Below are 13,832 nucleotides of genomic sequence, written 5' to 3'. Positions count from 1 at the left end.
TAACCCTGAAATACAGGGAAAGGTTAAAAGGTAACACTGAAGGACAATGCCCTCATTTAACCCAAAGGACTTTCTTTTCATTATCCATAAGCATTTTCTCCTTGACTTCCCATAAAGCCTGGAAGCCTGCTAGCATGTTTAATTAAATCCCTCTATTCAAAGCCTATCTGTTCCAATACAAGTTTTAATATGCTAAGATCCGGCTTTCCATATTCTGACTAATATAGTTATTAGCTGACAGCTATGTGGATGCAGCAATTACCATGCTACACGGACCCAGGGCTGGGAATATTTCATGCAAATCGCAGGCACTGCCTCTACCGATTTGCCCTTTTCCAATTACTTGATCAATGGGCCATAATAACAGTGGATAAGCTGTCGGCTCCATACTAAATGAAATGGATAAATGGGAGATAAGTATGTGAAGACAATAAATTGGCAAAGACACAGGCAGCGTGAAAAAGAAAATAAGGTTTGATACATAATGCTGGAGGAGATGATTAGCATTACAAGTGATAAAACAATTTGCTTTAATGACAGAAATGACTTCAGTTCCTCATGATGCTTGAGGCGAGTGACTGCTTTTCTGTATCTATTGCAGTTACAGCAACTAAACAAAATTACACTTAACCTTTGCGAGTGTAACCCTTAGGCCGCTTTCTCACTGCATTTGAACTGGGAAAGCTCCTGGCACATACATTAAGTGTACCCACAGGTCTCATTCACCTGACAGAGAGCAATAGTGTTATTTTGGCTGGTAGATGTCGGCAGATATTGTTTGCTGTATGGATTAGTCTGCTGCACTATTTCACACTGAGGCATTTATAGTGCAGTGTAAAAGCAGCCGAAGGCAAGTGAGCGTTACTAAGCAAGGGAAACGGCCAGCTTTTTTTTCAGGTGCCATACTAGAGGCATCTGTTTTTGTTTTTTTTTAGCACTGAAACAGGTAGACTAAGCTTTTTATTATTATTATTATTATTTATTATATTATTCTTCATTGACCCATAACAATAGATCAGTTAAAAAAAATGATACTTGGATGGGAAAACTGTACTAGAAATTATGCCTACCATGTATAATCCGTTTAATAATGAACTGGAAAACGTATGAGAATAGGACACGCTTTGAGTCTCATGAACCTGCTTTTAGAAATGGATGTGTGCATGGGTCAATGAAACTCTATGGGTCAGTGTGCTATCTGTGAAAAAAATCGTTCAGCACATGGACGTGTCACATTGATGTGTGAATGGAGCCCAATTTGGATGATGAAAATTATATCATGGATCCAGTTTAGTTCCAATCTACTATGTACGAAATCCTACAATGCCGCACTGGAACTGCTTATGTTATTCTCATCTTCTTTACATCCATATAGTGTCGCCAAATTGGAATGGACAAGAAAAAAAACCTAAAAGCTTCAGGTACGGTAATACTATTTCTTTCCTTAGATCCCAAGATGTGAAATGAGCCTGGGGTATGAAATTTGAAGCATACAGCGGTATAGTACTGCACCATGCACCTCTGAGGGCACTCTAACAGCTTACACTTACATTTTTACTGTAGGTCTTTGCTGTCAGGGTAAAACTGGCAACCATTTTGCAGGCATCTTGATGGCTCAAGATAAAGGCATACATGAGTAAAGTGTAAATTATTGCTAAAAATCAATGCACATGCAGATTTTATCCCTCTAACATTCAATTACACAGAAATAGTAGGTTTAACAAATCCAAATGGAAACTAGCAATTGGGATTACCGTATTTGTCGGACTATAAGACGAAATGTGAAGTAAAAGGGGGGGTGCGTCTTATAGTCCGGATGTATGGATTCTGGCTGTGGTGGGGAGGTGAGGGAGCGGTTTCGCCGCAGCATCGGATCACAGGAGGCTGGAGCCAGCAGCGACGGCTAACTCCTGTGCCCGCTGCTAAAGAGAAATGAATATGCACTGCATTCCACGCCCATGGGCGTGGAGGGCAATGCATATTCATTTTTCTGGCATCCTGGTATAAATGGACCCATCCTGTTCCTGGAATGTTGATCCCATCCTTATATCTTTTATAATTGGCCCCATCCTGTTCCTGGTATCCATGGCCCCATCAGGAAAGATTAAAAAAAAAACAAAAAAACATTACACTCACCTACACGGCGCTCCCTCGCAGTGTCCTGTTCCGATGCCAGCAGCTGCTTAATGCTTGTAAGCAGTGCATGGCAGGGACATCATGCGCTGCTCACAAGCAGAGCACAGCTGCCAGAATACTCACCGGGACCGTTCATCGCGGAGAGCGGTGAGTATCCATTCCTCTTTAGTAGTGCGCAGTGTCAGCCAGTGGCTTCCTGCTGCAGCCGGTGGTCACATGTGCCGATACTTAAAGAGAAATGAATATTCTGAATATTCATTTCTCTTACGTATCGGCACACTTGACTGCTGGCACCAGCAGGAAGGCTCTGGCTGACACTGCGCGCTACTGAAGAGGAATGGATACTCACCGCTCTCTGGGATGAACGGTTCCGATGAGTATTCTGGCAGCTGTGCTATGCTTGTGAGCAGCGCATGATGTCCCTGCCATGCGCTGCTTACAAGCATTAAGCAGCTGCTGGCACCGGAGCAGTACGCTGCGAGGGAGTGCCGTGTAGGTGAGTGTAATGGTTTGTTTTTTTTTTAAATCACTCCTGATGGGGCCATGGATATCAGGAACGGGATGGGGCCAATCATACCAGGAAAAGGATGGGGTCATTTATACCAGAAAAAGGATGGGATCAATCAAACCTGGACTGGGATGGGGACAATTATACCAGAATAAGGATGGGACCAATCGAACCATGATTTTGATGGTGCCAATCATACCAGGACTAGGATGGGTTCGTGCATACCAGGATCAGGATGGTGTTAATCATACCAGGATAAGGGTCATGTGTGTCAGAATGGGGATGAGGGGTCCATATATACCAGGATAGGGGATATTACAGTACAGAATTGACCATTTTGCCTCAATTTTTTCCCTAATTTCCTCCTCCAAAAAATAGGTGCGTTTTATAATCCGGTGCGTCTTGTAGTTCGAAAAAAATGGGATCAGAACTCTCTGCAAAAACTGAGAAAGAATGGAAAAAACACAAAAACGCCATGTACATATTGTACATTTCCTGACATTATTAAAAGGCATCTGTCACCAGGTTTCTGCTAGCTCATTTGAGAGCAGCATGATGTAGGGGCAGACATGCTAATTCCAGTGATATATCACTTACTGGGCTTTTTGCTGCAGTTTTGGAAAAAAAAAAAATCTGTGTTTTGGCAGCTTTCTGTGTACACTATGCAAAAGCATGCAGCCCAGTTAGAGACACTTTGCTGTAATCATATTCCCGGTCTCTATATTATTCTGCTCTCAGATTAGGTGCCAGATTCACTTTAAAGCTAGTGACGCTGTAAGGATTGGACAGAAATTGAACTTTACAATACTTATACTTAAAGGGCTATGCCTATCAGTGTTTTATGGCATATCCACAGAAGTGGATCCTGCACTATCCTGAACCTCCTCCTACATAAGGCCGGGGTCACACTAGAGAGGAATACGGATGAGGGAGAGGCATAAAAACAACGCATTGCACACGGACCAATGTTTCTCTATGGGGCAGCCATCAGCCGTGTATTTCTTGCCCGTATTTTACGGGCTGAGAAAATCGCAGCATACTGCGTTTGTCAGCGCATTGCGCAAAAAATCCGTCAATAAAAGTCTATGGGGGTGAGAAAAATACGGATTACACACGGACCATGCGTGTGACTTGCGAGAAATACGCACCGATGTTCTATAGAAAAGCCGGCAATTCAGTGCGGTGTACAGTAAAACCACACTGACAGGTTAGAATAGATAAAATAAATGTCTACACATAGTATAGGGGTATATATATCTATAATATAAGGGTGGGAGCGTCAGTCTGTCCAAAGCCTTTATAGACTGCGCAAGTGCCGGCGCAGTCTGGACCCCACAGAGCGATGCTCCCAGGAGATCGCGGTATGCGTAAGCACTGAAAGCACACCGCGATCTCCAACGGATAGCAGGGATGCGCCAGGAGGGTGAGTATGAGCTATATTCACCTGTCCCGTTCCAGCGCTGCCCGCCGCTCTGTCCTCCGGGTCCTCTGCCTGTGATGTTCACAGTTCAGAGGGCGCGATGACGCGCTTAATGCGCGCCGCCCTCTGACTGAACAGTCACAGCCAGAGGACCCGGAACACGGAGCGGCATGCAGCGCTGGATCAGGGCCAGGTGAATTTAGCAAGTGTCGGGGGCCTGAGCGAGCGGCGACTCCGGCACCTGACCCCCACAGCGCGCCGGTGTCCCCGCCTGCTCAGGCCCCCCAGCACTCGGCGCCCAGCGACGATAGGCGAGTATGGTATTTTTTTTTTATATATCGCAGCAGCATACGGGGCATATACTATGAAGCATCTTATGGGGCCATCAACAATAATGGAGCAGTGTACGGGGGCATATACTATGGAGCATCTTATGGGGGCCATAAACCTTTATGGAGCAGTGTACGGGGGCATATACTATGGAGCATCTTATGGGGGCCATAAACCTTTATGGAGCAGTGTACGGGGGCATATAATATGGAGCATCTTATGGGGGCCATAAACCTTTATGGAGCAGTGTACGGGGGCATATACTATGGAGCATCTTATGGGGGCCATAAACCTTTATGGAGCAGTGTACGGGGCATATAATATGGAGCATCTTATGGGGGCCATAAACCTTTATGGAGCAGTGTACGGTGCATATACTATGGAGCATCTTATGGGGGCCATAAACCTTTATGTAGCAGTGTACGGGGCATATACTATGGAGCATCTTATGGGGGCCATAAACCTTTATGGAGCAGCGTATGGGGCATATGGATGGGAACAGCAAATTACAGAACGGTGGCGCAGGATGGGAGCAGCACATGAGCACATGACAGAACGGGGGCGCAGGATGGGAGCAGCACATGACAGAATAGGGCAGCACATGACAGAACGGGGGTGCAGGATGGCAGCAGCACATGACAGAATGGGGTGCAGGATGGGAGCAGCACATGACAGAACGGGGGAGCAGGATGGGAGCAGCACATGACAGAAGGGGGGCGCAGGATGGCAGCAGCACATGACAGAACGGGGGTGCACGATGGAAGCAGCACATGACAGAACGGGGGTGCAGGATGGCAGCAGCACATGACAGAACGGGGGAGCAGGATGGCAGCAGCACATGACAGAACGGGGGCGCAGGATGGGAGCAGCACATGACAGAACGGGGGCGCAGGATGGGAGTAGCACATGACAGAACGGGGGTGCAGGATGGAAGCAGTACATGACAGAACGAGGGCGCAGGATGGGAGCAGCACATGACAGGATAGGGGCGCAGGATGGGAGCAGCAAATGACAGAATGGAGGCGCAGGATGGGTGCAGCACATGTCAGAATGGAGGCGCAGGATGGGTGCAGCACATGTCAGAATGGGGGCGCAGGATGGGAGCAGCACATGTCAGAATGGGGGCGCAGGATGGGAGCAGCACATGTCAGAATGGGGGTGCAGGATGGGAGCAGCACATGTCAGAATGGGGGCGCAGGATGGGAGCAGCACATGACAGAATGGAGGCACAGGATGGGTGCAGCACATGACAGGATGGGGACGCAGGATGGAGCAGCACATGACAGGATGGGGGCGCAGGATGGAGCAGCTCACGACAGGATGGGGACGCAGGATGGAGCAGCACATGACAGGATGGAGACCATGTACCAATATAAATGCTCGCCACCCGGGCATAGAACGGGTTCAATAGCATATATAATATAGCTATATATATTTAGCTATATAGCATTGCTAGATAGCTTATAAGCTGGTAATTCAATTGCCCGCTTTTGCCATCTCCTTATCAAACCCAACAGGATATTTGGGAGCTCTAGGTATTAAAATAAACGGTTAAATCACAGAAAAAACTGGCATGGGCTCTGGCGCAATTTTCTCCGCCAGAGTGGGAAAGCCAGTGACTAAGAGCAGATATTAATAGCCTAGAGAGGGACCATAGTTATAGGACCCCCCCGGCTAAAAACATCTGCCCCCAGCCACCCCAGAAAAGGCACATCTGTAAGATGCACCTATTCTGGCACTTAGCCACTCTCTTCCCACTCCCGTGTAGCGGTGGGATATGGGCTAATAAGGGGTTAATGTCACCTTGCTAATGTAAGGAGACATTAAGCCTGGTAATAATGGAGAGATGTCAATAAGACCTGTGAAGTGAAAACCATTCCTGGTGACTACCTCTTGAAGCTCATCAAGAGAATGCCAAGAGTGTGCAAAGCAGTCATCAAAGCAAAAGGTGGCTACTTTGAAGAACCAAGAATATAAGACATAACTTCAGTTGTTTCACACTTTTTTGTTAAGTATATAATTCCACATGTGTTAATTCATAGTTTTGATGCCTCAGTGTGAATGTACAATTTTCATAGTCATGAAAATACAGAAAAATCTTTAAATGAGAAGGTGTGTCCAAACTTTTGGTCTGTACTGTATATATAGACTGTATATATGTTTTCACAAACATTTGAGCCCATGGATCCATTCTATGTCTATTTTGCAAGCCGGCGAGAAAATCTTGCGGTACGGATGCCATGCGGATGACACTGATAATTTTTGGAGAAAAAAAAACTGCATCCTCGCATTGAATACGGATCACTGTTCAGGAACTTTTCTGCGTATCTCGGCCGTAAAAAACGGATGGTATTTTTATACGTTAGGTCTGACCCGGGCCTAACAAGGATGTCACAATGTTTCTGTATACAGCACATAAATAAATGGAAGCATTCGCTGCCTCACTAGGTGGGAAGGGGTAGGAGACTCCCATTATGGAGACAGTTGAAGGACGAGAAGCGACCACTGCTAAAACTGTACATCAGCTTCTCATGAATAGCAGACAAATGGCTGACAGTTGGCTCACTTATGACGAGATAAACATCAGGCCCATATGTCCTACATGTCAAAACCCTGCTGCTTTGCTATGCACAGGACAACTGAAAGCAAGTAGATAGGATTGTATTATCATCCTATTGTGTGTTACTTCTCACCAAAATACTCTTCAGAAGGAGGGTTCTCCATGTCATAAAGCATCTTCTTCGTCAGCCTATCCAATTCATCCTCAGGCCGCAGAACAGGACCCCCAGAAGGGAAGGATGCCTGCAACAGGGAAAACAAGATAGAAATGTTCATTGTGGACCAGACGTTCATGCCGGTCTAAAGACCAAATAAGAGTTGTAGTGTGAGTAATGATCAGTGCAATCAGTCATCAGCAGCTCGCACAGGGAAGATACACAACACACGCGGTATATGGGGAATGGCCAATGTTGGGATCACATGAGCTTTAGCTTATCCTTTACGCATGAATTATTTCCCTGGTAGCTATTGAAACAAATGGGTGATTAAATGAATGAAAGAAATGGATCAATAATACTGGCATGTCAATGGATTTGACCATTAAAAAGTAAACAATTCATGACAAAGCGTTAACGTTTTCATTTTTATGAAATCAATAGTACAAGTGAAAATAAGGAACTTTGTTATATAGAATATTAGAGAAATGTGCTTATTTCTCCTCCTAGACTAATCATTAACTCTCACTTCATGGGTAATGTCTGTATTCAGTGAATCTAGATTCTCCAATAACGGTGACATATGGCAGTTGGTGCTTATAAAATTCTATGGAGGAAGGAGGAGCTAGAGACAATCTGCTGCAAGTTCTCCAGAAACGACAGTTACAGTTCTCCAGAGAATTTTCTGAGCACCGACTGCACTCTTCTATCTCACTAATGTGAAAATCTGTATGCACTGAATGCTGAGAATGGATGACCAGTTCGAGGAGAAAGACACAGATCTCTCTGATAAAAAGTATTACTTTCTTATAGCACTAAAAAAATAAAATGATGGTTAGTCTTTAAAGTATCAAAATGTTATCGGAATTTCTCTTCTTGCTAACCTACTGTCTGAGCGGAGTAACACGCATGATCGTAGCTTGCTTGTAGTGTATCGCCATGGAAGCACGTAAATATACACTGTGTCAGATGGCCCTGACAGGGATGTGGAGTCCGTAAGCCAAACCTCCAACTCCTCAGTTTTCATGACACCTACTCAGACTCCGACTCCACCAAAATGGGTTCGGACTCCGACCACACAGCCCTGGTAGGCAGTATGGAGTATGTTTGGCTGTGCAGTGTTCTGGATAATTGGAAATCTCTGCATTTGGGACACTAAGGCTGCTTTCACACATCAGATTTTTGGTTTCAGGCACAATCTGGATCAGTTTTTTTCTGATGCCTGATCCGTTTTTTCCCCATAGAGTTGTATTACTGCCGGATTGTGCCTGAAGGACATGCGTTTCATCCGTATTGTGCCGGTTCCGTCCCTTCAGGCTTTTTTGCCGGATACAAAAAACGTCTCCTGCAACGTTTTTTGTGTCCGGCGAAAAAGCCTGAATGGACCTTTCCGGCAATAAACGCATGGAACTGATGTGTGAAAGAACATTTCCGGCGACCGAATCCGTTTTTAACACACTGAGCATGCCCAGAAGCTTTGTTTTTGATTCTGGAATGGAGAACTCTCTCTCTCTCTCTCCCTCTCCCAGGAACTCAAAAACCATGCACAGTACATAGAGCCGGATCCAGCTAAAAAACGGATCCAGTGCATCAGTTTGCATCCGTTTTTTCACTATTTACATCGGATCCGTTTTTTTAGCAAATTTGCCGGATTGTGCCTGAAACCAAAAACCTGATGTGTGAAAGCAGCCTAAGACGTCCATGAAAATCAGATGGCAATGCAGGGACTGGATCTCCCTGACGGAGCATGACAAAACTAGCTGATCGGTGGTGCGTTCACATAGGTCAGTGATCGGAATGAGCATTCTCCTGAACTACTCATATTGTCATCCGCTATTGTAAAGGGTCACCCACATAAAGTAGGCAGATGTTAAGGATAATGTGTGTTCATCCAGTTCTGTTCTTTATTTCATATAAATCATTCTTTATTAAATAGGAGGACAAAAAAAAACCAAAAAAAAAAAAACCACCTATGCTTCACAAAGTGTGCAGCGCGGGCTTTCATCCCTTCCTTGTATTCATTGCAGACTGTAAGGAATACTTGCTTCCTTTGTAATTAGATTCACAGAAAACATAGTAAGCGAGGCAAAAAGAACACAATGTTCAGAGCTGCCAGTCATGGTTAAATAATTAGTCACTATTACGTGAAGCTGCTCATGATGCTCCATGAAAGGAATCGCTCATTATTATACAAACTGCGGTTTAGTAATTTGTACAATGCCAACATCCTGCTCCTAAATGACGCCCTCCGATCAGGGAGGACAATGGACTAGCTGCAGGGCTGAAAACGTGGCTACATTTTTTCATGTTACAACCCACAAACTTAAAAGTATTTTATTGGGATTTCATGTGATATTCCAACACAAAGTAATAAGTATTCTTGAAGTGCAAAGAAATGACATAGTTTTCTAAATATTTTAAAAAAATATATACCGTAAATCTGAAAATTGTGGCATACACTTGTACTAAGCCCCCTGCGTCAATACTTTGTAGGACCACCTTTCGTTGCAATTACTGCTGCACGTCTTTTGGGGTCTGGCTCTGCCAGATTTGCACATCTAGAGACGTGTTAATATATATATTAATATATATAGACTAGATTGTGGCCCAATTCTAACGCATCGGGTATTCTAGGATATGCATGTCCCCGTAGTATATGGACAATGATGATTCCAGAATTCGCGGCAGACTGTGCCCGTCGCTGATTGGTCGAGGCAACCTTTATGACATCATCGTCGCCATGGCAACCATTATGACATCTACGTTGATACTGTGCCCGTTGCTGATTGGTCGAGGCCTGGCGGACTCGACCAATCAGACGCGGGATGTCTACGTCCTTTATGACATCGTCGCTGTGCCCGTCGCTGATTGGTCGAGGCCTGGCGGCCTCGACCAATCAGCATCATCGCTGTGCTGTGCCCTGGCGGCCTCGACCAATCAGAGACGCGGGATTTCCAGGACAGACAGACAGAAAGACAGACAGACGGAAAAACCCTTAGACAATTATATATAGATATCCTATTGTCTAAGGGTTTTTCCGTCTGTCTGTCTTTCTGTCTGTCTGTCCTGGAAATCCCACGCCTCTGATTGGTCGAGGCCGCCAGGGCGATGGGCACAGTATCGACGTAGAAATACCGCGTCTCTGATTGGTCATGGCCGCCAGGCCTCGACCAATCAGCAACGGGCACAGCGACGATGATGTCATAAAGGACGTAGAAATCCCATGTTTCTGATTCAGCGACGGGCACAGTATCGACGTAGAGGTCATAATGGTTGCCATGGCGACGATGATGTCATAAAGGTTGCCTCGACCAATCAGCGACGGGCACAGTCTGCCACGAATTCCGGAATCATCATTGTCCATATACTGCGGGGACATGCATATTCTAGAATACCCGATGCGTTAGAATCGGGCCACAGTCTAGTATATATTATATATATATATATATATATATATATATATATATATATATATATATATATATATATATATATATATATATATAGGAAAACAGGACTCAAGGAGACCTCTGGTTGTTATGGCGATGCACTGCTAACCCCCGATCATGTGACGGGGGTCCGCAGTGCGAGCACTTCCGGCCGCGCGGCCTGGAGCGCTAGTTAAATGTCGCTGTCAGCGCTTGACGGCGGCATTTAACTAGTTAATGGGCGCGGGCGGATCGCGATTCCGCTCGCGCTCATTGCGCGCACATGTTAGCTGTACAAAACAGCTGACATGTCGCGGCTTTGAGGTGGGCTCACCGCCGGAGCCCACCTCAAAGCAGGGGATCTGCCAGCTGACGTACTATTCCGTCAGCTGGCAGAAAGGGGTTAAAAGACACTTATGTGGCTAGTGCTGTATTGAATATATAAATTCGCTACAAATTGCAGAGTTTTCTTTTGCTTTCCCTTGGAATTAAGGTTCTTCCCTTTTCCAAAATGGCGCCGTGGTCTTCGGAGCACTAATGCGCAGGCGCTGACCACAATGCTATGCGTCTTAGGTCAAATGCCATAGACATGCGCAGTGACTCCAGGAAGACGCTGAGAACTATACACAAGCGGCGATATGCCTGTAAGTGTGCTTTCTGCCTAATTGTATATTAGATTGGGACATCTATGTAGGTCTAATTGCTCATTATGATATCTACGTGATATATATGGTGCACTGTACATGATGGATATTATTTTAATGATATATTTGTAGATATATGCACATTGACACTTATGCACTTTATTAGGATATGGAGTTCATTAGCACTATTGCTGGAAATGTAAATATTATTTTAATGATGATTAATAGAGAACATGTGTATTCGCTATATATACCCACTTCATTTGTATGTTCACTGCTTGAAAAAGGATTGGAAATCCGAAACGTTGCCACGCCGTCGAAACGTTGCCACGCCGTATATATATGTGCCCGCTCAGCGAGATTGGATGGATGCGTCTGTGAACAGCAATTGTCAAGTCTTGCAACAGATTCTCAGTGGGGTTTAGGTCTGGACTATGACTGGCCAGTCACACACATGAATAGGCTTTGACCTAAAAACCATCCATTGTAGCTCTGGCAGGATGCTTGGGGTCATTGTCCAGCTGGAGGGTGAAGTGGGTAAAGCAGAGCAAATGACGAGGAGGCAGAGACATCAGACCTGTAGCGATAAACTCCTCCTGATACGGATTTTATTGAAAATGCAACATACAGAGAATGCAGGTCTCTGAAACAACAGGCGGAGAAGACTGGGTGCACAGTCCGGCCCCGGGGCACCAAAAATAGCAGAAACTTTCAAATGGTCTTTAAAGAATAAAGTGGATTTCTTCACCAAAGCTATCACTGTAGCCGCTATTACAGCGCCATTACAGCCATGTCCTTACTTTACAACAGGGGTGTCAAACTGCATTCCTCGAGGGCTGCAAACAGGTCATGTTTTCAGGATTTCCTTGTGCTGCACAGGTGATAATTTAATCACCTATACAAATAATGAGTTGGTGATTAAATTATCACCTGTGCAGCACAAGGAAATCCTGAAAACATGACCTGTTTGCAGCCCTCGAGGAATGCAGTTTGACACCCCTGATTTACAAGACACAATCCTGCTGACAGGGTCTCTTTACTCTAATATATTCATATATCCAGCAAATCAAAATTTAATAATTAAAGACTAGGCGTGCTCTGAAAGTGTGTGTTAAACTGCTGAACACGAACATTTGCACCCTGGGCCACTGACTGCTTTCCTTTGATCACCATTCTGTATGCCTATGACATCCTTTAAAAGTACTTTGTCAATAGGTTTTCGTTATGTAATCAGGGCAGCATGATGTAGGGGCAGAGACCCTGATTACAGTGATGTGATAGTTGCTAGGCTGTGTGTTTTTTTTTTTAAAATCTGTGTTTTATCAGAAGGAGATTATCACTACAGGACTAGATGTTCCATGCCTCCTAGTCAACTGCTTTGAGTAACACCGACCCCACCAATGATTGTTAAGTTTCTGTGTACAATCAGTGTTGTTGGCAGGGTTATACAAGGCTCAGCATTCAGAGTACTGATATATCTGCCACAGAGAAAACAGAAATTGTAACAAAAAGGCAGCAAGTAGCCCAGTATTGCTGGGTTCACACTGCGTCTTGGCAGTCCGTTAGATGGACTACGTTACACCGCGACATAAACGCGGTGTAACGTAGTCCGTTACGGCCGCCATTGACAGCAATGTCGGACGCATCGCTAGCGTACGCCCACTATGGGCGTGCGCTAGGGATGTGCAGTCATTGAGTGACGGACACGGAGACGCAGGCTGCAGCGTTTCCGGGTCCGTCACTGCTAGCACAGATAGAGCTAGCAGATGCTCTATCTGCGCTAGCGTGATGTAGCGTCGGCACTTGCGCTAGCAGCAGCCCGTTAGCGTATGTGCTGAACGGGCTGCTGCTAGCGCAGTGTGAACTTAGCTTTAGTGATACATCACTGGGATCAGGGTCTAAGATACAACACAATGTTGCTCTCAGATTACATAACAAACCTGCTGACAGATTCCCTATAATGTGCTCTAGCTGATGCTAGAGGGTACTTATCTGTCCTGTTGAGGGCAGAGTAAAGTACTTCAGTGCACAAGTGCTGGGAAAGGTCAGAGAGGTCCAGTACCTGCGCACTGCAGTAATTTGCTCTGCCCTCAATAGGACAGATAAGTATGCCTGTGAAGGAGCGCGATGCCAGGGAGCGATGAAGCAAGCGGGAGGGCGGCGTTGCAAGAAGATGGGAGGTACTGGATCCAGATCTGCGACACCCATCGGACCGGACCGCTCCCAGGTGAGTATAATAAAACTTATGTTTCTTATCTTGCAGGTCGGTCCAGGGGCTTATCTACAGCATTATAGAATGCTGTAGATAAGCCCTGAAAGGTGGTTGCCGCATCTTATGGCGGCAAAATCTGCTGACAGGTTCCCTTTAACCTCCTAACTTTTGTATAGGACAAATTCCAGGTTTGTAACCAATGCAACGAAAAAAAAAAATCATGTCAGTGCTAAAATTTTTACATGGGACTAAGGGGTGATAATTTATCAGTTCACATCTATTAGGAGTAAGATGCTCATGGTGAAAAATGGGAAACTTAGGCTATGTTCACAGGTGCTTAGGCTATGTTTTTACTTTGCATTTTTTTCCCGCAGGCAAAACCTGCTTTCTTGACAGTAAAGAAGCTGCATTTTTGTTGCCTCTTGTGCATGTTAACAAAG

At 45.2% G+C, this 13,832-nt stretch overlaps 1 protein-coding gene across 6 annotated transcripts in view; it reads right to left on the bottom strand.

Annotated features, from left to right (window-relative positions):
- LPP (LIM domain containing preferred translocation partner in lipoma) overlaps positions 1 to 13,832 on the bottom strand; it is a 438,714-nt gene that overhangs the window by 96,903 nt on the left and 327,979 nt on the right. For all 6 annotated transcript variants that reach the window (XM_069727091.1, XM_069727088.1, XM_069727092.1 and 3 more), the window contains one exon: positions 7,088 to 7,196. In XM_069727091.1, coding sequence (XP_069583192.1) covers positions 7,088 to 7,196 — 109 coding nt within the window. The remainder of the gene's footprint in view (positions 1 to 7,087; positions 7,197 to 13,832) is intronic.

This window comes from Ranitomeya imitator, chromosome 5 (assembly GCF_032444005.1).
Source record: "Ranitomeya imitator isolate aRanImi1 chromosome 5, aRanImi1.pri, whole genome shotgun sequence".
Taxonomy (NCBI): Eukaryota; Metazoa; Chordata; class Amphibia; order Anura; family Dendrobatidae; genus Ranitomeya; species Ranitomeya imitator.
The sequence above is the reverse complement of the archived record's forward strand: the minus strand, read 5'-3'. Positions and strand labels throughout refer to the sequence as shown.